Source organism: Homalodisca vitripennis, chromosome 2 (assembly GCF_021130785.1).
Source record: "Homalodisca vitripennis isolate AUS2020 chromosome 2, UT_GWSS_2.1, whole genome shotgun sequence".
In the NCBI taxonomy this organism is placed as follows: domain Eukaryota; kingdom Metazoa; phylum Arthropoda; class Insecta; order Hemiptera; family Cicadellidae; genus Homalodisca; species Homalodisca vitripennis.
The window spans coordinates 11,762,100-11,789,100 of NC_060208.1; the positions used below are offsets into that span (position 1 = coordinate 11,762,100).

The 27,001-nt window shown below is 33.6% G+C and overlaps 1 protein-coding gene across 1 annotated transcript in view; it reads right to left on the minus strand.

Moving 5' to 3' along the window:
- The window catches only part of LOC124355534, a 248,782-nt gene that overhangs the window by 143,687 nt on the left and 78,094 nt on the right, over window positions 1-27,001 (minus strand). Inside the window, exon 6 of the mRNA XM_046806698.1 lies at window positions 256-356. Within this exon, the coding sequence (XP_046662654.1) occupies window positions 256-356 (101 nt within the window). The remainder of the gene's footprint in view (window positions 1-255; window positions 357-27,001) is intronic.

Below are 27,001 nucleotides of genomic sequence, written 5' to 3' on the forward strand. Positions count from 1 at the left end.
TTGTTCGAAAAAAATCTCAAGTTAATAGTTTAGCACTGTGACCAATGATATGCTACTGTATCCACTTCTTGGAGGTGAGAGTTTATGAAGCTTTGTATATTATGTATGAAAGGTGCGTTTTAAATCGATCACCTTCTTTGACCTGACCTTGGGATATGCTAAGAAACAATTGACTTTAGTGACAAAGTTACGAATATCTTACAGTACTCTTCAACTCTAAGTAGTAGTTCATGTATTAGATATGAATAGACTCACTTGTATAACTGAAGGGTAGAGTATCCACCCACCGGAAGTCTCCCTCCAAACCGGAGTCTGTGGCACCTACCCAGTAGGCGTTTTGTTCCGAATATCCGGGACTGAAACACAAAATGCAAAGATTCACAATTTAGCTTTGAAATCTGTACATGATGGAATAAATATTGCCAAAATATGAATCTTGCATTGTACATTATATTTCACAGTTTTCACAGAAAACCAAGGGGGGTTCTTGGATGTCTAGATTGGCTGGAACTGTCGTTTATGTCATCTCGTTTTATTCGCACTGTTACGCAAACTCAAACCTTAATCATTTATAAAATAAAATGTTAGTTTGGTATTTACTACATCATATTTGATCATAAATACGGAGCTGTAAAAGTAGAATAACTATTTGAAATTCTGGAGATTTACAAACTTATCCAAGCCCAAAAGATGAACGAATTACTGTTTTGTATACATTCTGATATATTCGTAAATATCATAAATATCATGTATATGACAGATTACTTCTCCGTGAGTTTTATGCTCGAAAAACATCGAATTAAGTGATTATATTACATTTAAGATATACATACAAGAAAATGTTTCTAACAATATCGGTTCGTTTTATTTTTTCCCTTCAAAAGTGTTTCACAACATTTTCTTAACTGACGTGGTTGTTTAGAGCATTTAAAACAAATTAAATGAAATGAAGGTTGAATTCCACTTAAACCTACTTAGTAAGGTAATTGAATAACTTCAAAACTATGTTAACAACTTGTTAAATATCTAAACACCTATGTAACTGTTTAATTAGTCATATAATTAGTATAATGAGATTTATCGCGTATAGTAATGAAGCGAGTCTCAAATTAGCAATTTCTGGGTCCAGGGTCCTCTATACCATGCTCGTGTTCACATTTGCATAAATACTGTGGGACGGTACCTGTAGATACTTAGGATGATTACTGGAGGTATAGCTAGCTAATCATCATCATAATAATAATCACTAACTTCAATGCGTATAGAATAGAGAATAACTGAAGAGTAACTATCGTTACTCTAACAGTCGTCTTTGACTTATCGATCAAGATAATTATGGATATTATAGTTACAGTTATAAATTCTAGTAAATGAAAATTGTGTCACTGAAACTCCTGCTCCAGTAAACTGAAGTGTAGAAGAAAAACACTTTAAAGCTCCGCATTCTGAGAGTTTCAGACCTCTATCTGGTTCCGGACTTTTAGGGCATGTCCCACTACGAGAGTACTCAGCCGCTATGAATTAAACACCTCTCAGATCATGTCTTCTGAGAGTTCCTGAATTTGAGCCACGTCACAGTCTGAGAGTACTCAGCCCCTAGATACTGAACACTCTAAGCTCTTGTCTTTGGGATTTCCAGACTGTTATCTGGTTCCCGAGTTTGTGACATCTCACATTCTGAGAGGTCTCAGCCTCAAACAATTGAACACTCTAAGCTCTTGTCTTCTGAGAGTTCCTGAGTTTGAGCCACGTCACAGTCTGAGAGTACTCAGCCCCTAGATACTGAACAATCTAAGCTCTTATCATTTGAGATTTCCAGACTGTTATCTGGTTCCCGAGTTTGTGACATCTCACATTCTGAGAGGTCTCAGCCTCAAACAATTGAACACTCTAAGCTCTTGTCTTCTGAGAGTTCCTGAGTTTGAGCCACGTCATAGTCTGAGAGTACTCAGCCCCTAGATACTGAACAATCTAAGCTCTTATCATTTGAGATTTCCAGACTGTTATCTGGTTCCCGAGTTTGTGACATCTCACATTCTGAGAGGTCTCAGCCTCAAACAATTGAACACTCTAAGCTCTTGTCTTCTGAGAGTTCCTGAGTTTGAGCCACGTCATAGTCTGAGAGTACTCAGCCCCTAGATACTGAACAATCTAAGCTCTTATCATTTGAGATTTCCAGACTGTTATCTGGTTCCCGAGTTTGTAACATCTCACATTCTGAGAGGTCTCAGCCTCAAACAACTGAACACTCTAAGCTCTTGTCTTCTGAGAGTTTCACACCTTTATCTGGTTCCTGATTTTGGGAAAAATACTCCGAGAACTATCAGTCTCTAGAAAGTAGAGTTCAATCCTCTAGGTGCTCTCACCGTCTAGGACCTCCTCGCATCTGGCAACTCCCAGCCTCTAGCAATTGTGTTCTGTGTTACAATTAATTCCAAAGAACATTTTTGCCCCTTTAGGTTAAAATATATGCGATCGTATATTGCTATCGGGAATGGACAAAGTGCCCCAATGGACACAAACAAACCACCTTGTGCTGTACTTTAATTTTACCTTGTCACATATAGTTGATAAATGATCAATAATAATGCAGACCATAGTAATGGAATGGGAATTCATTACTAATTCGAATAGATTGTTTAGCTAAGAACTTTCATAATATTAGCCGGTTGTTTCAATGAGATGTAAATTCCCTAAATAAAATTTATTTAAAAAACTTTAGAGGTTTTTTAGAGTGTGATAGTCCATCTTAAACTTTATAACATTTATCTACAGTCCGTATTATCCCTAGTCATAATACTTAGTCCGTCATCCTAATCGCCTTTAATTGACACTGCAAACATGTCTAAAACTGATTACCTACGAGGTAATATTACTTAAATTTTACTCATAAAATACCTCCTTAGTACATATAACTATTAATTTTAACTTTCACAATCTTAGAACAACTTTCTCTAAATATGTGCAGCGATAAAACGAGGGAGACATTAATCTTCTTGGGTATCTGTCAAGGGAAAGAATGAGTCTACGTCAAATCAATAATTCCCTATTTATAAAACTACTGAATCGTTCCTCATTTGAGATACTGCAGAAAATTCCCATTTCATTGCAAATAACTAATTTATTATAATCATTAATTTATCTTTTAAATTAAAGTTATATTATGACACATAACTGTTGTATAATACTGTTACATATAAATTAAATTTGGTATAATAACAAAAAGAATAAATTTAATCTTTAACGAAACGTAAAAATAAGTATCAAATTATAATGCGATTATTTAATTTTGTACGGAATGATTATTGAGAAAGACTAAAATTAAAACAACAGGTAGCTATAGCACAAGAACACAAGCAGCAGCACAATATCATACATCACAGCAGAAAGTAAAAGATTAATGTTATTAGAGGGACAGATATTAAATTGCGAAACCGCTGAAACAGCAATCCTCGTCTGTTGCTACCTCACAGTAAACCCCCGTAACAGTCCCGTTTAACAATTGCTACATTTTTGTTAACTCTGAATTAAGCAGTCTAAAATTACCAATTGATTTCGTTTAACCAAGACTAAAAAAAGTATGGACAGAAAAACCAAAACTTCTACGAGAAATAATTTGACATGCATAGATGTAATCGTATCGGTCCTCTTTCTACAACTTCTACCCTGTGAGAACCTATTACCAATATTATCATAAATAAAAATAAAAATAATAGAAATAATAAAATATCGTTATCATTAAAACTTTCAATCTTGCTTTACTTGCGAAGGTAAAGTATTTTTTCAAATATGTCCTATTATTCAATGATTAAAATATAACACGTTTTAAAAATTTTATCTCTTCCTAAAGTAGATAAGTAACATAAAACAATTATAATTGATTTAAAATAATCAAACTATACGAAAGCATTGTTTATAACATAAGTAAAGAAAGTGTTGAGTATGAAATCCAGCTGCTCCCAATAACCAACCACTGATAAGTGACCACTGGCCAATAGGAAATTACGATCGTCTCGGCATATTGTTTTGCTTAGTTTTAGATGAATCATACTTAGATTCTACATTGATTATTTAAATTCTTTATTTTATTTGACTCTTCAAGTTTCCTTTTAGTAGGTTGCTAGGATGTGGAGTACCCCTACCTTATTTATTCTTGAAGTAAAGCATTGTTTATAACATAAGTAAAGAAAGTGTTGAGTATAAAATCCAGCTGCTCCCAATAACCAACCACTGATAACTAACCACTGGCCAATAGGAAATTACGATCGTCTCGGCATATTGTTTTGCTTAGTTTTGGATGAATCATACTTAGATTCTTCATTGATTATTTAAATTCTTTATTTTATTTGACTCTTCAAGTTTCCTTTTAGTAGGTTGCTAGGATGTGGAGTACCCCTACCTTATTTATTCTTGAAGTAAAGCATTGTTTATAACATAAGTAAAGAAAGTGTTGAGTATGAAATCCAGCTGCTCCCAATAACCAACCACTGATAACTGACCACTGGCCAATAGGAAATTACGATCGTCTCGGCATATTGTTTTGCTTAGTTTTGGATGAAACATACTTAGATTCTTCATTGATTATTTAAATTCTTTATTTTATTTGACTCTTCAAGTTTCCTTTTTAGTAGGTTGCTAGGGATGTGGAGTACCCCTACCTTATTTATTCTTGAAGTAACGATTATATAACATGTGTGTCTAAATTATCTTCAGTTAGAAGTTAATTTCCCGTGAAACGTTTTGCTGCAGCGATTGAGTTTTTAATTTTATTTCCTTGAATTATAAATTACTATAGTAATACACCAAATTTCATTTTCACGGCTGTGTCCGTTTTCGGAAATTGTGCAGCGAGTAATGCTTCGCTAACACTCAGCCAAATAATGTGTGTTGTACAATAATAACGAATGGACTTCGAAGAAAAATGAACTTTATCTCGAGAACGAATCTAATTGAACGAAATTTAGTAGTATAATAAAGTAAAGAATAATTTAACCTATGAAATTGACAAGAATTTACTAAAGGTTTTGACTTTGAGTGATATTTTCGTTGCAAACAATTAATAGAGATAGAAGAAAACACCAAAAGACCCATTTAAGAACCTTCATTACGAATAATCACGGAAAGTTGTCTAGATTGAAGGTTTTTACTTTAAACGCGTTTTGTGGCTTAATGGAGTGAGAGTAAAAAAGTCACAGGAATATTTTTGTACTTTATTCCACACCAGCAGTTTCCGTCAGATTCTTCCTACGACCTACGGTTTAGACGATACAGGGCCTTACACGTAAAAATGACCAAGATTGGACATCACCACGGTAATATTGTCCGTATAACGCACCAGGAAGTTGACGTCCGGCGCCTGTATTCGGAACTCTCTGTATCACGGGACGTTCAAGAGGTCAGGTCTCAGAATCGGTCCCTGGGATATCCCAGAAGGACTGGGTGTCTCCGTCATGCCATCCACCATCTTATATAACTGTAACGTGTCTATAGTAAGGTTAATTTCTATAAACCAATTACAACTATTTTTGTTTTAGTATAAGAGCGATCAATTGGGTTCTAAACCAATAACCCTTTATTTTAAGAATAAACAAGTTCCAATGGAATTCAATAATTAAACTCTGTATAAATTAATAGTAATTTTAATAAAAAATTATTAATATTTTATAAAATATTTAAATTAATAATACAGCAACGCCAAGCTATCTTTTTTTTACTTTTAATTTATTCTCAATTATTTCGTATTTATAACCCATCAAATGTTCACATGTCCAGCCTTAAAATTAACAATGAATCAAGTCATTCAATAATTGTGTCCTTCAAGTTCTCAGTGCTAATATTTTCAACACTAACTCAAAATAAAAATCTTCATTGAATTTCAAAATAAAATAATCTTCTTCTAATATTAAATGAAACAAATAATAAAATAATACTTCTTCTCAAAATAAAAATCAAACAAAATAAGGTAATATTATTAATTAATATAGGCACAAAGACAATGCACAACCTGTTAAACTCAAGTTGTATCAAATACAAAGTACTTATTTCCAGTAAATTTCCAATTTACAAGATTATTGAATTATCCAGAACAATCTGCTTGGCTTTGAATGTTAAATTTAGGAACTTGTAAAAATATATATAGAATCTCAAAACATAAAATAAATTTTCTTTATCAGTAGGCTATTCCTGATTTAACCAACTTGAACAGGAAAATATCATCAAGCAATTTTCTATTTAAATGTTAAATTCTAACTTTCACAGTACCTCACACATCTCCTGAAGACTTCACCAACTAACAAAAATAACTATTATAGATCAATTAATTTAAACTTCAAACTTTAAATTTAGAAAAGGATTTAATCTTAAACTCAACCTTCCTACCGAAAAATCTATACGGCAAGAGTAGGCTATCACTTCTACACGAACTTCTCTCTCTGAGCACACAGCAAAGACTCCCCTGAAAAACTTACTTGAATCCACCGGAAGGATCTAGAAGTCCCTCCAACCATCTAATCAACCTAACATTGACCAATCAAAATTGAGCAAACACAATGTCTGAACTGGATGGCACCTATCCAACCCAGACCTGTATCCTATGCTCAATACTTAGAGACAAAAGGAAGCTTCTAGGCATTCCTCGAACCCGAATCGACAAGAAATTTAGCACTGCTCAAAGAATCACAATTCTTACAATTCACTTATTATATAAATTTACAATTCTCTTAATCTAAATATAAATATTCCTATATACGATTAAATAATATAGGATGAATCATATAATAACAAACGCCGATTCTTCAATTATATGGCTTTTTTCCCCAATGTAGGCTAAACCACAACAACATAGGATTTCGTAAACCCTGGTCTTAAACAGCATTGAAATTACGCTCCAACTGTTTTTAAATTGTGTACTTTTAACATTCCACCTATTATTACCTCTCATTTCTTTGTAAAAGACACAGACTAGTTCTTCATTTTTAGAACAAGAAATCCACTGACATGTTATCCAGGCACTCTCGGACTTCTCCGAGGGTTAACAATAATCCCAAAAATATAAGATGTAGGAACAGAATTTAGGAAAAGTAAGCACCAAGTAAGTATAACCAAAGACACTCATGTTGAAATCCTTGAAATTCCAGAGTAATGCGAGAGAAATCTGGTAAAACTGTTGAAACATAGTTTACAACGGTACGAGTTATAATTTAATTTAACTCTTAATACAAAAGGTTTTGACTTTGAGTGATATTTTCGGTGCAAAAATTAATAGAGATAAAAGAAAACACCAAAAGACCCATTTAAGAACCTTCATTACGAATAATCACGGAAAGTTGTCTAGATTGAAGGTTTTTACTTTAAACGCGTTTTGTGGCTTAATGGAGTGAGAGTGAAAAAGTCACAGGAATATTTTTGTACTTTATTCCCCACCAGCAGTTTCCGTCAGATTCTACCTACGACCTACGGTTTAGACGATACAGGGCCTTACACGTAAAAATGACCAAGATTGGACATCACCACGGTAATATTGTCCGTATAACGCACCAGGAAGTTGACGTCCGGCGCCTGTATTCGGAACTATCTGTATCACGTGACGTTCAAGAGGTCAGGTCTCAGAATCGGTCCCTGGGATATCCCAGAAGGACTAAGTGTCTCCATCATGCCATCCTCCATCTTATATAACAGTAACGTGTCTATAGTAAGGTTAATTTCTATAAACCAATTACAACTATTTTTGTTTTAGTATAAGAGCGATCAATTGGGTTCTAAACCAATAACCCTTTATTTTAAGAATAAACAAGTTCCAATGGAATTCAATAATTAAACTCTGTATAAATTTAATAGTAATTTTAATAAAAATTTAAAATCAATAATACAGCAACGCCAAGCTATCTTTTTTTACTTTTAATTTATTCTCAATTATTTCGTATTTATAACCCATCAACTGTTCACATGTCCAGCCTTAAAATTAACAATGAATCAAGTCATTCAATAATTGTGTCCTTCAAGTTCTCAGTGCTAATATTTTCAACACTAACTCAAAATAAAAATCTTCATTGAATTTCAAAATAAAATAATCTTCTTCTAATATTAAATGAAACAAATAATAAAATAATACTTCTTCTCAAAATAAAAATCAAACAAAATAAGGTAATATTATTAATTAATATAGGCACAAAGACAATGCACAACCTGTTAAACTCAAGTTGTATCAAATACAAAGTACTTATTTCCAGTAAATTTCCAATTTACAAGATTATTGAATTATCCAGAACAATCTGCTTGGCTTTGAATGTTAAATTTAGGAACTTGTAAAAATATATATAGAATCTCAAAACATAAAATAAATTTTCTTTATCAGTAGGCTATTCCTGATTTAACCAACTTGAACAGGAAAATATCATCAAGCAATTTTCTATTTAAATGTTAAATTCTAACTTTCACAGTACCTCACACATCTCCTGAAGACTTCACCAACTAACAAAAATAACTATTATAGATCAATTAATTTAAACTTCAAACTTTAAATTTAGAAAAGGATTTAATCTTAAACTCAACCTTCCTACCGAAAAATCTATACGGCAAGAGTAGGCTATCACTTCTACACGAACTTCTCTCTCTGAGCACACAGCAAAGACTCCCCTGAAAAACTTACTTGAATCCACCGGAAGGATCTAGAAGTCCCTCCAACCATCTAATCAACCTAACATTGACCAATCAAAATTGAGCAAACACAATGTCTGAACTGGATGGCACCAGTATCCAACCCAGACCTGTATCCTATGCTCAATACCTAGAGACAAAAGGAAGCTTCTAGGCATTCCTCGAACCCGAATCGACAAGAAATTTAGCACTGCTCAAAGGATCACAATTCTTACAATTCACTTATTATATAAATTTACAATTCTCTTAATCTAAATATAAATATTCCTATATACGATTAAATAATATAGGATGAATCATATAATAACAAACGCCGATTCTTCAATTATATGGCTTTTTTCCCCAATGTAGGCTAAACCACAACAACATAGGATTTCGTAAACCCTGGTCTTAAACAGCACTGAAATTACGCTCCAACTGTTTTTAAATTGTGTACTTTTAACATTCCACCTATTATTACCTCTCATTTCTTTGTAAAAGACACAGACTAGTTCTTCATTTTTAGAACAAGAAATCCACTGGCATGTTATCCAGGCACTCTCGGACTTCTCCGAGGGTTAACAATAATCCCAAAAATATAAGATGTAGGAACAGAATTTAGGAAAAGTAAGCACCAAGTAAGTATAACCAAAGACACTCATGTTGAAATCCTTGAAATTCCAGAGTAATGCGAGAGAAATCTGGTAAAACTGTTGAAACATAGTTTACAGCGGTACGAGTTATAATTTAATTTAACTCTTAATAAGTTAGCTCTTAAATACTTAGACGATTATCCAGCGCTATGACCCCCAAAATATCTCAGTGTTTATTACCTTTAAAAGTCTAATAAAATTAGTACTCCGCAAATATTATTTTTACATCTATTAAGTAAATTATTAAAATGTAAATGTAATTATTAAGTATTACTCTCACTAGTTAGTTAGTAAGCAATATTGTTTTGTTTATACTAAACCACATTAATTGAATAATTTGTTTAAGTTTGTTAAGATCTTCTATGGAAGGGGCCGTGGTAACATGACTAATAATAATTATTACACCTAAATATATGTTAAGCTATACCATAGTTGATTGACAGATTCACTGTCAACTGCTAATACTATTAATACATATTACATTGGGATGTTTGATAAGGTCTGACATGATGGTTATACAGGTAATATGAGCCTGTAGTAATAATACATATTACACATGCATGTTTGGTAAGCTGTACTGTTAAGGTATGAGTGGTTTCATCAGTTAGTTAGTTGTAATAATACATATTGGACTTGCATGTTTGGTAAGCTGTACTGTTAAGGTATGAGTGGTTTCATCAGTTAGTTAGTTGTAATAATACATATTGTACTTGCATGTTTGGTAAGCTGTACTGTTAAGGTATGAGTGGTTACATCAGTTAGTTAGTTGTAATAATACATATTGGACTTGCATGTTTGGTAAGCTGTACTGTTAAGGTATGAGTGGTTTCATCAGTTAGTTAGTTGTAATAATACATATTGGACTTGCATGTTTGGTAAGCTGTACTGTTAAGGTATGAGTGGTTACATCAGTTAGTTAGTTGTAATAATACATATTGTACTTGCATGTTTGGTAAGCTGTACTGTTAAGGTATGAGTGGTTACATCAGTTAGTTAGTTGTAATAATACATATTGGACTTGCATGTTTGGTAAGCTGTACTGTTAAGGTATGAGTGGTTTCATCAGTTAGTTAGTTGTAATAATACATATTGTACTTGCATGTTTGGTAAGCTGTACTGTTAAGGTATGAGTGGTTACATCAGTTAGTTAGTTGTAATAATACATATTGAACATGCATGTTTGTTAAGCTGTACTGTTAAGGTATGAGTGGTTTCATCAGTTAGTTAGTTGTAATAATACATATTGGACTTGCATGTTTGGTAAGCTGTACTGTTAAGGTATGAGTGGTTTCATCAGTTAGTTAGTTGTAATAATACATATTGTACTTGCATGTTTGGTAAGCTGTACTGTTAAGGTATGAGTGGTTACATCAGTTAGTTAGTTGTAATAATACATATTGAACATGCATGTTTGTTAAGCTGTACTGTTAAGGTATGAGTGGTTTCATCAGTTAGTTAGTTGTAATAATACATATTGGACTTGCATGTTTGGTAAGCTGTACTGTTAAGGTATGAGTGGTTACATCAGTTAGTTAGTTGTAATAATACATATTGCACTTGCATGTTTGGTAAGCTGTACTGTTAAGGTATGAGTGGTTTCATCAGTTAGTTAGTTGTAATAATACATATTGCACTTGCATGTTTGTTAAGCTGTACTGTTAAGGTATGAGTGGTTTCATCAGTTAGTTAGTTGTAATAATACATATTGCACTTGCATGTTTGTTAAGCTGTACTGTTAAGGTATGACTGGTTTCATCAGTTAGTTAGTTGTAATAATACATATTGCACTTGCATGTTTGGTTAGCTCTAGCATGGAGGTATGACTGGTTTCAATCAGTTAGTTAGTTGTAATAATACATATTGCACTTGCATGTTTGGTAAGCTGTACTGTTAAGGTATGAGTGGTTTTCATCAGTTAGTTAGTTGTAATAATACATATTGCACTTGCATGTTTGGTAAGCTGTACTGTTAAGGTATGACTGGTTTCATCAGTTAGTTAGTTGTAATAATACATATTGCACTTGCATGTTTGGTAAGCTGTACTGTTAAGGTATGAGTGGTTTCATCAGTTAGTTAGTTGTAATAATACATATTGCACTTGCATGTTTGGTAAGCTGTACTGTTAAGGTGAGTGGTTTCATCAGTTAGTTAGTTGTAATAATACATATTGCACTTGCATGTTTGGTAAGCTGTACTGTTAAGGTATGAGTGGTTTCATCAGTTAGTTAGTTGTAATAATACATATTGCACTTGCATGTTTGGTAAGCTGTACTGTTAAGGTATGACGTACAGTTAGTTAGTTGTAAATGCATGCTGTACTATTGCATCATAGTTATGATGTTGGCTATGCTGTATTAGATGTAGCTGTACTGTTAAGGTGTGGTTTCATCAGTTAGTTAGTTAGTTGTAATAATACATATTTCACTTGCATGTTTGTTAAGCTGTACCATAGTGGATTATCTGGTAACATGAACTAGTCGTAACTATACACATTTCACCTGAATAATATTTTAGTTCTACCATAGTGGTTTCACTGTTAAATTGAGCTAGTAGTAATAATACACATTTCACTTGGATGATAGTTGAGCTCTACCATAGTGGATTCGCTGGTAACATGAGATAGTAGTAACAATACGCATTTCACTTGGATGATAGTTGAGCTCGACCAGAGTGTTTTCACTGTTAACTTGAGCTAGTTGTAACAATACCCATTTCACTTGGATGATAGTTAAGCTGTACTAAAGTGGATTCACTGGTAACATGAACTAGTCGTAACAATACACATTTCACTTGAATGATATTTTAGTTCTACCATAGTGGTTTCACTGTTAAATTGAGCTAGTAGTAACAATACACATTTCACTTGGATGATAGTTGAGCTCTATCATAGCGGATTCGCTGGTAACTGCTAGTAGTAACAATACCCATTTCACTTGGATGATAGTTAAGCTCTACTAAAATGGATTCACTGGTAACATGAGCTAGTAGTAACAATACACATTTCACCTGAATGATATTTAAGTTTTACCATAGTGGTTTCACTGTTAAATTGAGCTAGTAGTAACAATACACATTTCACTTGGGTTATAGTTGAGCTCGACCAGAGTGTTTTCACTGTTAACTTGAGCTAGTAGTAACAATACCCATTTCACTTGGATGATAGTTAAGCCCTAATAAAGTGAATTCACTGGTAACATGAGCTAGTAGTAACAATACACATTTCACCTGAATGATATTTTAGCTCTACCATAGTGGATTATCTGGTAACATGAGATAGTAGTAACAATACGCATTTCACTTGGATGATAGTTGAGCTCGACCAGAGTGTTTTCACTGTTAACTTGAGCTAGTTGTAACAATACCCATTTCACTTGGATGATAGTTAAGCCCTACTAAAGTGGATTCACTGGTAACATGAGCTAGTAGTAACAATACACATTTCACCTGAATGATATTTTAGTTCTACCATAGTGGTTTCACTGTTAAATTGAGCTAGTAGTAACAATAAACATTTCACTTGGATGATAGTTGAGCTCTACCATAGTGGATTCGCTGGTAACTGCTAGTAGTAACAATACCCATTTCACTTGGATGATAGTTAAGCTCTACTAAAATGGATTCACTGGTAACATGAGCTAGTAGTAACAATACACATTTCACCTGAATGATATTTAAGTTTCACCATAGTGGATTAACCAGTTACATGAGCTAGTAGTACTAATACATATTACGTTGGGATGTTTGATAGGCTCTACCATGGTGGTTTCACTAATAAAATTAGCTAGATTTAATAATAAATCAACTTTTTATTTATATTGAAATAAACTGTATATGAATCATAGTGTTACAGTTTGGTTGTATATTGTGGACTTGCACAGACGTAATAACAACGTATTCGTTACTTTTATTAGTTTTAATTACGTCACAAATTAATTAGCTTCTCCAAGCGTTGTAATGAAGGAAGCTCCTAACAAGCTATTGCAGCGCTTGGAGACCTCACGCTCTTGTTCACATTTGCATAATTAACGGAGTTTGGGACTAAATAGCGATTAATAATTTGACGAACTCTCACCAGCTCATTACCATATACATACGCTTGTACCAGGGCTTATATACGTATGTATGATTATACAATAAAACATTAACAGATTAAATGTTATAAACGGTGGCACGATTTGTCTTTTCGTTAGTATCTAATGCACTGATCATTATTTATATTATAATTGGTTTGATTTAATAGTTGTAAATTATTAAATTATTCACACATAAGTAGACACATTACGATAAAACCATATGAAAGCCATATAACAGCAATAAAAAGGCACATCTGTCGTTTTAGTTTACTTACAAGTTTCATAGCATTATGTTCATAATAAGTACTCGTATAATTCTAGATATAGTACACGGAAATAGCTTTATTATTATTATTATTATCAAACAGCAGTTTAATAAAGGCAGTTCAGGTAAATAGACAGTTTTAATTAATCTATGTTTATCACATACCATCAATAGACATTCTACCCAAATAAACTAGCAGCCTGGACTGGCAAGTATATGCTTGCAATAGAATCTGGCATCTGGCAAGCGATATACTTTAGTCACCATTTTTTTGTTTATGTTTAACTTTTTTGCAGAGATTTTAACAGATAGGAAATAGTCTATTGTTCAAATTTTGTAACTTATATCGGTAACAAACTTCTGAATTCATATTATCCTTTATTTGACCTGTTTGTTTTATTTGTTTACAGTGATAACAGTGTGCATACTTATAATTATATTTGAAAACAGCATTATGTTTCATTGTATAACGAAAGAAGAATGTAATTCTTGAAATCCTGTTATCATTTAATTACTAAAGAATTTGAATAATATAGTGTAAATTTTATTGTTACTGTAAAACACGTCAAAATGTCTAAAACTATCTTTATGACAAATAAATGAAAGTTTTTTTTAACACAACTACAAAATAATTTGAAATTTATGACAATTTCAAGCAAAATTTATACTTAAGGTTTCAAGATGGCGACTGTTCAAAGTTCTTTTACTTTTTTTACAAATCTATTAGCTGTGGGTGGAATTGTGGAAAAATATATTAAAATTATTTTTTGCGAAATATTTATTAAATCCGAAACTGTTTTGCCAAAATTAAACTAAGCATATTTTTTTGAAATTGTTGTTGGTACACCTGTATTTCTATAGCAATACAACGTACAGATAAAGCCTATCAGCAGATCTGGTAATAGCCGACAGAGTGGTATTTGCGAGCTGACGATTTGAATAATCAACTAAAGTCAATAACCAACTTACGTGCCGTCGATATGTTCCCACGTGGATTGAATACACAGTTCCATTACTGCATTGTAATCAGGTTAGCATTTAGTTTGATTGAAATCACATCGGTAATGTTAGCTTGTGGATAATTGTTAATTCATTATTATTTAATATCGTTCAACATAATTTAACTTCAATTAAATTCCATTAACATATTCAGATAACTATATTTATTTATTTACCAGAGTCCTAACCAACGCAATTAGTACTTCTTTGTCAGTTTGGTTTAATGGTATCAGTTTACAGTATTATAATCAGTATTATAATCGTTTTTAAATAATATTAGTGGCCGAGCGCTATCCAAACCTACCAGTCGAGGGGCCTACAATTTTTATTTCTTTCTGCTTCTCCCCACGATATCTCGATAATCAACTGGCCTATAGACTTTACATTTTGCATGGAGCTCAAATTCTATATAGGTAATATCAAATTGATGATTGTCCATGTCAATCCAGGAAATTTGGCTGAGCGTTAGTGAACATTTTTACATTATTCTGTGGGTAACCAAGATGGGAACGAGAAAATCGCGGAATAAATAAACAGCAAACAAAATTAGTACAATTATATGACATTTTAAAATGCGATATTATTCACAAAGCAGGAAGAAGAAGTAAATACTAGAGAGGAAATTCAATGGCCAAACTCAATGACGAGATTTTGTTTTAGTCCCTCCTGTGCTGTAGTATCCTCCCTAGCTCACCCTAAATTTTATTATTTGAACTAAGGTATGAAAACTAACTTAATGAACAAACATGTGAATATATCATATGGCAAGATATATCCGAAAGATATCATTTGTATGCTTAAAAGTGTGCATGAAACCTTTTCTACACAGATGGTATATTTACAACGATGGAATTTGGCATCCATCGTCGTTCATACACAGATGGCAGCAGGTAGACACAATTTCTTTTTTATATGTCGGATGTATAAATATCTGTTATTAGTGATAGAAAAAACAATATGTAACTGTGAATTCGCAAATTTTGCATGGCGCGCCCCTACAAATCCTGTTACGCAACACATGTATTGAGAACTCCTGTCATTTTTAATTAAATTAGGAAGGAGTAAAAAAGTAAGCCTTATGAGGTGAATGGCATGTGTCCATACAAATTTATCAATAAAATATTGTCGTTCTATTTGAGTTTAATCCAGTTTAAGCCTTATGAGGTGAATGGCTTGTGTCCATTCAAATTTATCATTAACAATAACTCTGTTCTAGTTGGGTTTAATCCATTCATGAATACCCTATGAGGTGAATGGCATGTGTCCATTTACGTAACAAGAATAGCTAAAATGGTTCGGTCAGTTCATAAATTTGATTAAAAACGAATTTTACAGTAGACTGACTTCCAAATCTGAAAGTAGTGCAGAGAGTTCTAACTTCGTGTCCATTTTAGTGACCTACTTTCAGTAGAAATAACTGCTGGAATGTTTTCAGTTCTATACTTAATATTAACATGGTTTAGAGAATATAATATTATAGATAGTAAAAAATATGGAGAAGAAAAGTCGTCAGTTTTAAAACATTATTTAAATATTTAAGCTGTGACCTTAATATAAAAAAAGTAAAGAATGTCTTATTTTACCAGGCGAAGTTAGGGCTAAGAAGCCCTCTCTAACATTTAACCTGGGGACCAACGGCTTAAAGGTGACTTCCGAACCACCACCAATGGCCGGGCAGGCGGGCCGCTTGCAAGGACAGGATCGCTCAGCGGTCACCTATCCAAGCAGCGGCCACGCTCGACGTTGCTTGATCTGGTTATTTTGCGATAACCGCCGTACCCGCTACACTGCGCCATTGGCATTGGAAGAGTTGGTAAACAAAGAGGGGAAAGTTACATATAGTGATTAGATTGTAACAAAGTCAAGATTCATCATGTACTGTTTTAAATGTACGCGTATGTATGTCTTACACTTTTGTGCCAGCCGAGCTCTATATTCCTTCTCTTTATTTAGTGACAGTTTGAAAATAATCAGTACCTTCAGTTTAAATGTAGTGAGTGTTATGTCCTGTTGGAATGTATTGGCCTACTGTTTAAACCCACACCCGGTGTTACCTCGCTCGATTAGTTTATTGTTTATGGTTAAGTGTACGAGAGGACTTAATAGTCCTAACCTCGCTGATTGAATATGTTTTCTTTGTGTTTAATAAATACACTTTTTATTTCATTCGTTACATTTCAAATGTAATCAACTGTTCTGTATAAACATTGCTTATTATTTTCTTCTTGTGTACATTGAGTAAATCGTCTAAAGAGTAGATTTTGATTAAGAATTAAGATTTCAACGATTAGGTAAGTACTAAAGTAATAACATTAGAATATGCCCTAAAACATAAGAAGGGCATAATTTTACTCCGAAGACTTCCTTTGAAACAGTCAACAAGAACTAGTTAAATGAAATTTCGCTAGAAAGTTCTTTTGAATGAATGTGCCAATCCCAGATCTAAATTTTATAAAATATTAAAAACTTGTATTATAAATTTGAAATCTAATATTAAACTTATCTTAGTTCCCTTTTGACAGAAGCAGGTTTTCTGAACGGAAAGCAAAGCAAAACCAACTACGCAAATACAACATACTAGGTAACTGATCGAGGAAACAAGGCAAACTCAACATAGGCGCCTGAAATACAATTCACTCGAACCAGCGGTGGTCATACTCATTTTAGTTTTCAAGAAAACTTCCACATGAAATGCAAACGTTTTTATGTGCATGGTAATATTGGAGAACAAACATTGTATTGACTCTTAATATTTAAAGATTACGTAAGCAAAATTTAATCGCTAGAATGAGTTTATTTTTTTAATATTGTTCTAGTGATACAATAACAATTTATTTATATTAATATCTACGATATCTGGAAGAAGTTTAGTGGGTTCCTCTGTTTTTTTCTAAAAATAAAGGAACATTAACATTTTAAATAATCTGACGTCTTTACTTACATAACATTATCCCATTGTGTAAATACAGTATATCCTATATTGTTGCATTCTGTATCATACTATCTGGCTAAATTATTGAGGATGTTGAATTAATTACAAAATGCATTACACTGATGGACCAACGAGCTTGCTAGAGCGCTAGAGCAACTGGTTGTATAATGCATAACTTCATAACAGAAGGAGGAAATCCTCAGCTATCTTGCCGGGTCCAGCGTCTAGACTGGGAAAATGGAATTTTCAATATTCAAAACTGCTAACGGAAGCAATTCCTTTCAATTTAGTTTGATGAAAACCAATTAGCCTTCCACCAGTATGAACCTGTCTAGATGGTATAGTATCAATTTCACTATGTTGTAACTTATGTGATTTACAATTTGTAATGAATGTGTGACGCGTCAAATATAAATGACCTGACTAGTTTGTCTGAGAAACTTGCAGGTGCGACTGCACCGCATGATAACTTAATTGTGTTCACCTACGAGATGCAGTGGATACATCAGGGATTGCTTAGAACTTTTGCATTATACATTATTTATGTCGCCATTTTGTCACGGACTGTACTAAGCGGTCGTGATTTTTGAACACAACCTCTCTTAATTAATTACAAGGAAATTTTGTGAATTCTATAATAATGTTGAACATATTTGTTAGAAGTGCCGATGGCCGAGTGGTCTAAGTCGCTGAACTTTGAGTCGGAGTTAGAGATAGCGCAGGTTCGAATCCTGTCGGTGACCGTTGCAATTTTTATCAGTACCATCGACCTTGTACTGTATCGACTCTCCCCCTTATTATGTTTGATAAGATCCTCGTACAGGCCAGTGGCCCATGAGGACGGGCAGAATAAGGCATAAAGGAGATCGGCTTCTCCTTTTTAGTTTAAAAAAAATGTTACTTTATATACGTGATATGCTATGCAGGTCGTGATGACTTCATTTCATACAAATAAGAGGAATATTAATTACATTTATTTATTATAACAATACCAGTCAGCATTTAGAAAATAATAATTCTAGTATAAAGAGTTGAAGTACGGTTTGCTTGTGTACTCGAGGAAGCCAAATATATTGTGATCCCCAGCGGAAAATGTTCAACTGCAGACTAAGCTACATTCTAGACAAGCTAGCCTGTTATAGCAACGTAGCTACTATTTTCAAAATGATTTATTTTGAAATAATGGAAACCATCACTATTGCTATTCTTTCTTGTTACCGAATTTGTGTAAAACTGTTATAAATGTAATTTTGATACACTGATAATATTATAATGGGTTTACAGGCCCAAAAACTACTTACCAATATTTGTTGCCAGAAGTATCATAATTAATAGTTTACAATATTTTAAATTGCTATTAGAACTTAAAAAAGTTATCTGAGTAGCGTGTTAATTACAGGGTCCTGTAACTTGGTATAAAACAAGAAGCAAATTAATAGGTAACATTTATAAATTGGCATTATTTCCTCATGTTATTTCCTAAGTTGCATTTGGTACAATTTGCTCTCGTTGAAAATTCATTAGCCGTAATCCCTGTATTATTTCCTCAGTTGTATTTGATAAAGTTTCACTCTCGTTGAAAATTCATTATCCGTAATCCCTGTATTATTTTCTCATTTGTATTTGATAAAGTTTCCCTCTCGTTGAAAATTCATTAGCCGTAATCCCTGTATTATTTCCTCAGTTGTATTTGATAAAGTTTCACTCTCGTTGAAAATTCATTAGCCGTAATCCCTGTATTATTTTCTCATTTGTATTTGATAAAGTTTCCCTCTCGTTGAAAATTCATTAGCCGTAATCCCTGTATTATTTCCTCATTTGTATTTGTTAAAGTTTTCCTCTCTTTGAAAATTCATTAGTCGTAATCCCTGTATTATCTCCTCATTTGTATTTGATAAAGTTTCCCTCTCGTTGAAACTTTATTAGCCGTAATCCCTGTATTATTTCCTCTTTTGTATTTGATAAAGGTTCCCTTTCGTTGAAAATTTATCAGCCGTAATCTTGTAAAAATTAGCTTGCAGTTATTTCATAATTGTTTTGACAACTATCACCTGGTATAAAACATTGAGCAAAATAACAATGTAAAATTCCAGATAAGTATATTTCTGCCAAATACTACACAGTTGCATCGAACAGTAGTCCAGTGTTGCACTGCAGTGTCTGGAGCGGTATTATCGCCTAACATTATCAACAAGGGTGCGATAAGTATATTTTTGCCAAATACTACACAGTTTTATCGAACAGTAGTCCAGTGTTGCACTGCAGTGTCTGGAGCGGTATTATCGCCTAACATTATCAACAAGGGTGCGATAAGTATATTTTGCCAAATACTACACAGTTGCATCGAACAGTAGTCCAGTGTTGCACTGCAGTGTCTGGAGCGGTATTATCTCCTAACATTATCAACAAGGGTGCGATAAGTATATTTTGCCAAATACTACACAGTTGCATCGAACAGTAGTCCAGTGTTGCACTGCAGTGTCTGGAGCGGTATTATCTCCTAACATTATCAACAAGGGTACGATAAGTATATTTTTGCCAAATACTACACAGTTGCATCGAACAGTAGTCCAGTGTTGCACTGCAGTGTCTGGAGCGGTATTATCGCCTAACATTATCAACAAGGGTGCGATAAGTATATTTTTGCCAAATACTACACAGTTGTATCGAACAGTAGTCCAGTGTTGCACTGCAGTGTCTGGAGCGGTATTATCGCCTAACATTATCAACAAGGGTGCGATAAGTATATTTTGCCAAATACTACACAGTTGCATCGAACAGTAGTCCAGTGTTGCACTGCAGTGTCTGGAGCGGTATTATCGCCTAACATTATCAACAAGGGTGCGATAAGTATATTTTGCCAAATACTACACAGTTGCATCGAACAGTAGTCCAGTGTTGCACTGCAGTGTCTGGAGCGGTATTATCTCCTAACATTATCAACAAGGGTACGATAAGTATATTTTTGCCAAATACTACACAGTTGCATCGAACAGTAGTCCAGTGTTGCACTGCAGTGTCTGGAGCGGTATTGTCTCCTAACATTATCAACAAGGGTACGATAAGTATATTTCTGCAAAGTACCAACCAGTTGCATCTAACCGTAGTCCAATATTGTACTGCAGTGTCTGGAGCGGTATTATCTCTTAATGTTGTACCTTTAACATTGAGCTAAATCCCAGCAACATCCGTATTGCCTTAACGTTTATCCACCTTACATCGTCATGCACCGTAATATTTTTGAAAAGAGTTTAATAAACACTAATGAAAATCTTTAAAGTAACAGAATCAATTTGTTTTTAATAAGTTTTTTATTTTGTTTTGTTTTATAATATCTAAGAAAAACTTTTTATAACTTTGAATTTTATAATTTAAATTTTACCTGTTGCTAGTCACTACACACAGTAAGCCTGCATTATAATTATAAATTACTTATATAAAGGTTTACCTTACATATCACATTATACAATCTCTGTTACAATAGTTTACCATTTTAACTCTCCTGGGTCAACCGAGTATAATTTACCTTAACTTAAATAATAATTGTTGCCATTTTCTTTTAAATATACGAAACATACTGAACTACCGTCCCTTCTGCACTAAATATTTGATGCTTCACTAAATAGAGTGTGTCATTCAACTTATTACTGGGGAATGGGCTAATATTCTCGGCGCTATTTAATTCAGCTTTAAACTCGGAAGGCATTCTTTTCACCAGTCAATGGTGAAAATTATCAATTGTTTTGATTTGTTCATTACGTGGACGTGGATTATGGTTAAATCATAATGTCGAGTATAAATAAATTTACTTCAGAACTAAAGAGAGCAAATAAAGTGTATTGTCCACGTCGATATATAAAGTCTGAGTTTGCAGAATTCTCTCTCACTGAGGGCGGCTACACGAGCCAGTTTCTCCGAGCAATATTTCACATGAACAGCTGTGACGTACCGTCGTTTGTTCATGAGTGCTTTTGTGACGTTTATTGCAATAATAAACAACGCCGGGCGGAGACTTCATACAAACATACCAGTCTCTCTCGACCACAACAACATCCTTTCGGGCTATTTTCGCAGAAGTAATCTTTTCTAACAAGATTGCAATTTCTGTCGGTTTAATTGTATTTCTTTTAATTCCCTTTTGAAGTTTACGTAATTTTAAATTAATGGGTAAATATACAGAATCAAAGGCGACAAAAGCTTTTATGTATTTTTATTAAATATATTTCATTAAAAGCAAATAATAAACAAATTAAGTTTAAGTAAAAAGGTTTTTACTTTTTAAAGAATAAATTTAAACAGTATTTCATGACTTAATAAAATTATATCAACTTTCCCATGTAGTTCATTAAGGGACGAATATCAATAGAAGTATTATAAAAAATATGAAACCATACTTAAGTATAAAAAGTAATTTAGTTTCAGAATTTTTCGGAAGCATATTAAATCTAGTAATCGCCTACAAATTTTAATACATTCAAAATACAAAATATTACACCTAATATCGAAATTTTGAGGAACTTGAGGTATAATACTCGCCTGTATTGGCGGCCATTTTGAAATTAGCTCATTAAAACATCTATAATTAAAATGTCAAACACTTTTGTAGTTTAATTTTTCGTCATGGAAATCTGGGAGATTTTTTAGACGGAAACGCATGCAAAACATGGCTTGTTTTTTTTCGTAATACTGAAACACTTCTGAACTTCATAGTTTAAATATTTTTGTAGTGTGCACTTTAGAAGAAAAACCTAAACTCGTTGAGCGCATATTATTTATATTTTTAAAATGACACACATCATATAAGTTCTACTTCAGAAAAAAACGTCATAAAATCGTTAGAGGTTCAACATTCCTCTTACGAGATAAAACTGAAATTCGTTCCACGACAGCCAATTCTTAATACGTCACAGAAATAATTGTGAGCAGGAAATGTTCTCGCCCTGATGAACACTCAAGCAAACGTACATAACGCACCATCTTGTCGTCTGTCACACTGTCTCTTCTCTGTCACTTCTTAGAAATATAAATTTCAAATTTGACTTAAAAATACCAATTGCTTTTTAGCCAAACCTCGTTTATTTATCATAGTCTTTAAAGATTTCACCACCTGGACAGTTCATTAAAATATCAAACTAATTAGAATCGTATGAAGTCCCAGTCATATGATAAACAATCACGTCGCTTGATGGAGCTTTTATTGGTTTCTTATTGCAATAACAATATTTTTTATAATCTCACCAAACGATATTTATAACTATTTATTCTGGGTTAGGCTTTTTATAGCTAAGATGTATTCATCGGATATTAAAACAAATTTTTAATTCTGTTTCAACATCTTTAATTTATATTAGAAATTTTCAAACTTGAAACTTAAATTCACGATTGAAGTGAATTTTACATAACCGTGTTTTTTTACAGAAACCATGATGTGGTTTTTATTAAATATTGTTTATACAGGATGTTGGCTTCATCTGATGAAGTCTCATTGGAAATTCTATAACCAGTACCTTGAGAAACTACCTCCAGACCGAAAGGCTATGGTGGCACACCAAAACTAAATACTGGGAAATAGTGTTAAACCGGACCTTGACCACCACATCGGCCGCCATTGCCCGCATCAACGTGGGAGGAAAGCCTCTCGGAACGGTCTCTTTACTGCTTAAAGCTCTCCTCTTTCGAAGAAGACTGAGCTGCATCTGCATAGCACTATTATTTCTCCAGTTCTTACTTACGACGCGCCTGCCTGGTACCCTACAACAGCCTTGACCAGGAAAAGGCTAGAAGCCTTTCAAAACTCCACTCTGAGTTTCCTGATTGTATCACCATGGTACTACAGGAACACGTTGATACTTCTTCTCAAGGGTCTATCATCGATACATAACTACGTGAAAGTTCAAGCTTGTCGGCTAAGAACAGGTTTTCCGTGAGGGAATTGCAGAAACCTAGAGCACTGTTGGAAACTCCTTATCGACATGCATGGAGCCTGGAGAACTCCATTTGGCAATAAACACTTAGCACTCACTATGAACTTTCTTCTCTTTGCACATATATATATAACTAAATTAAGGGTTATAAACACAAACTACAACCTGAAAGCTGCACTCTGATGTGGATGGCAGCCATTTAATGAAATCATTGTGAATATGCAGTATCTGCTTCATACTGCATATTGCTCACTTTCATTCCTTCTTCAGTCACAGGTTTAAACGAACAAGACTTGCAAAAGCAATACACACCAGTATCCGCAATCCCTTCTCCTTCAATGTTTGTTTTCCTTCAACTTGGATTAGTTGCCAAGTTCATTATGGGCTATTCATATTGTAGCGTTTTTGCTCACAATTTTAAAGTATAAATCAAAGAATGTCTTATTTTACCAGGTGGTTAGGGCTAAAGGTATTCTCTAAACACTTAACCTGGGGTAACTTCCTAACCAACACCAATGGCCGGGCAGGCGGATCGCTTGCAAGGACAGGATCGCTCAGCGGTTACCCATCCAAGCAGCAGCCACGTTTGACGTTGCTTGAGTCGGTTATTTTAGGAAATCTTAGTTCTCATTATCAAATATTAATTTTGCTCGAAGATCACTCACTTCAAAATATATTATAACTTTCATGTTGCAGTTGATTACAAACATTTCTGAGATCTTATTGTCATTGTTAGATACTTCCGTCTTTGGAAATAATTAAATATTTGAATGTAAAATCAAGAGAGTTAGGGTACTGACGCAAAACTTTCTTTATTTAAGTACCTACAAAATGATATACGGGTCTATGTAAAACTTCATTACATTTTACTCCGTCCTTCTTGTAAGTTTGTGAGGTTCTAGCTTGAGAAGCTTTACTGAGTATTTTTCAGAAATTCAGTTTTAAACCGTGAATAAATTAAAACATGAAGTAAACTGAATTATTGCACAATTTTATGATTCGGTAAATTCTAAGATTTGCAGTAGTTACTTCTGAAATTTGAAGGATTTTTCGCAGAGAGAAACATTTTCTAAGTTGTCTACATTAAGTACTTTGAATTTTTACTCGCTGTAAGTAATGGAGGGTTTTCATGCTTTATAAATTTCGACTAATAATTGTAAGGGAAAACAGGACGTAGGTAAATTAAAAAGAAATCGTCTTATAAGAAATACCCAAAGAAATCAAAGTTTGACAACCAAGTATGCCAATTCTTTGTTAAATTACCAAACTATGATAAATAAAACCTATTATACCATGTTATAAGTCTGTGATCTTTAATGATATCAACAGTAACATTTGGACGGTTCGGGAAGGATCCAGAATATAACATTAATGTAATTATTACCTAAAAGATATATCTCGTAAAAGTAAAGTAAAGTAAATATGTTTTATTTTACCAGGCGAAGTTAGGAATAAGAAGCCCCCTCTAACACTTAATATGGGGACCAACGGCTTAAAGGTGACCTCCGAACCACCACCAATGGCCGGGCAGGCGGGCTGCTCGAAAGGACAGGATCGCTCAGCGGTCATTCATCCAAACAGCAGCAGCGCTCGACGTTGCTTGATCCGGTTATCTTGCGATATCCGTTGTACCCGCTACACTGCGCCCATTGGCAACACGGGCAAATTTGGTTTGCTATTTGTTCGTACAATGAACAAGCAACAATTTGGGTTCAATGTGGGCTGGCTGACCTAACATTTAATGTTATGTAATAGGATGTTGTTACTGATATACATTGTAGAAAAATACGTTAAACGTTGCATGACAAAAACAAAAAAAACTTAAAGCGGTAAATATTTAGGATAAACAGTTGATACGCGTCATGTCAAAGAGTTGTGGTTTGAAAATATCGACTCTTTTCCATTTTTGTAGAAAACTAAAACATTTATACTCAGTTAAAACTTAAAGTAATAAAAAACGTAAAACGCGGTTAATATAGAGGTAGTTACTTATATTTTAGTGCTTTATACTAACAAAAACATTAGTTTATTTAGAACAATATGATTTTAAAAGTCCTCCTCGAATATTTTTACGAGAGAGCGGTGCTGGAACATTGGAGCGGCGATATGTTTTGCGTCGATGGTATTAATTGCTAAGCCACCAATACCAATGTGAGTTCCGTTTACCAATAAATGAATACTAATTTATATTTCCCGTGAGCGGATTTATTGTAAAGCAGCTTGAATATTTCCTTACCGATTAAAATAAACAGATACTCCATGGATTAACCCACTTACATGACCCATATTTTTGTAATTACCGGTGTTTAATTCATTTTATAATGGAAATTGTTTTGCTCCCAACCCAGCATAGTCATGGAAATATTTTATATAGTTTCATATACTTTATTTTCAAAAATACCCGTCAACAATACGGAGACACAACTTGTGTTGGGAGGGACACATTAACTGAAATGGTGAGATGAGATCTCACGAAGTCGTAAATTTCTTAGATTTACTTGTTTGGTGGATTCAATAACTGAAAAATAAGAGCATTATTCCAGAGAACACAGAATACAAAATTGCACAATATGTACGAGTATAGGTAATATAAACCCGATAACTGCTTAGAAAGCCAAAAGTCGTAATATTATTAGAGCTGAATCAAAATGTAGAACCGTGTGGTTTTACAATGCAAAATTGAAAGTCAAGAAATTAAGTAGTTTGATGGTCTGCAGCTCAGAGAATTTCATATACTAGGGTTATGTAACATTAACAAATATAAATCCAAAATCTTTGTGATGAAACCACTGATAAAGGGACACACTTGAACTAGAAAGTATATAAGCCAAATTGTAAAACATTATGGAATATAAACCCGGGAAGAATGGAAATCCAGAAATTAATGTTTGTAAACTCAGAATCGCAAAGCTTTGACTTATGCGATACTCTGGGAATATGCTTAAAACAAGTACACGAAGGCCTAAAGACTACTAAATGTTAGAATTCCTGTGGTTCTGTCCACTGCGATAATCTATGGATTGAGAAAACACAGTAAAAGATAATAAAGTACAAAACCAAAGTACTTCTTTACAGAATGAAAAAGATTGAGTGTTGATGATTCTCATTCAAAAATCCAGATGCCAAATGTAAGCATGTTTAGAGAGCTGGTTTGGTTTTGGGCTGAAAGTGGCTGTCTTCCCCTCGTTTACGTTTTAGGGTTGGTTATGGCACGATATTTATTCATCATAGGTAATAAATATACAGCGGAGATGTCAGACATTACGAAATAATCATTAACGTCGCTAAAACGGTGAGACTTATTTAACCTGCAACTCAATGGTAGTTTGGCTTGGAGAATAAAAAATGGTTTATAATTGAAATGTGAAGCTGTGAAATTGTATGTCTTTATGAGGTACAGAACCTTCAAGTTCGATTTCTTTGAAATGAGCATTTGTTGACAATAACTAGTAATAAGCGTTGGCAAAGGGGCCAGAAAAAATCATCTATGTATGTCCGCACGGTGTCTCCAGAAGGAACTG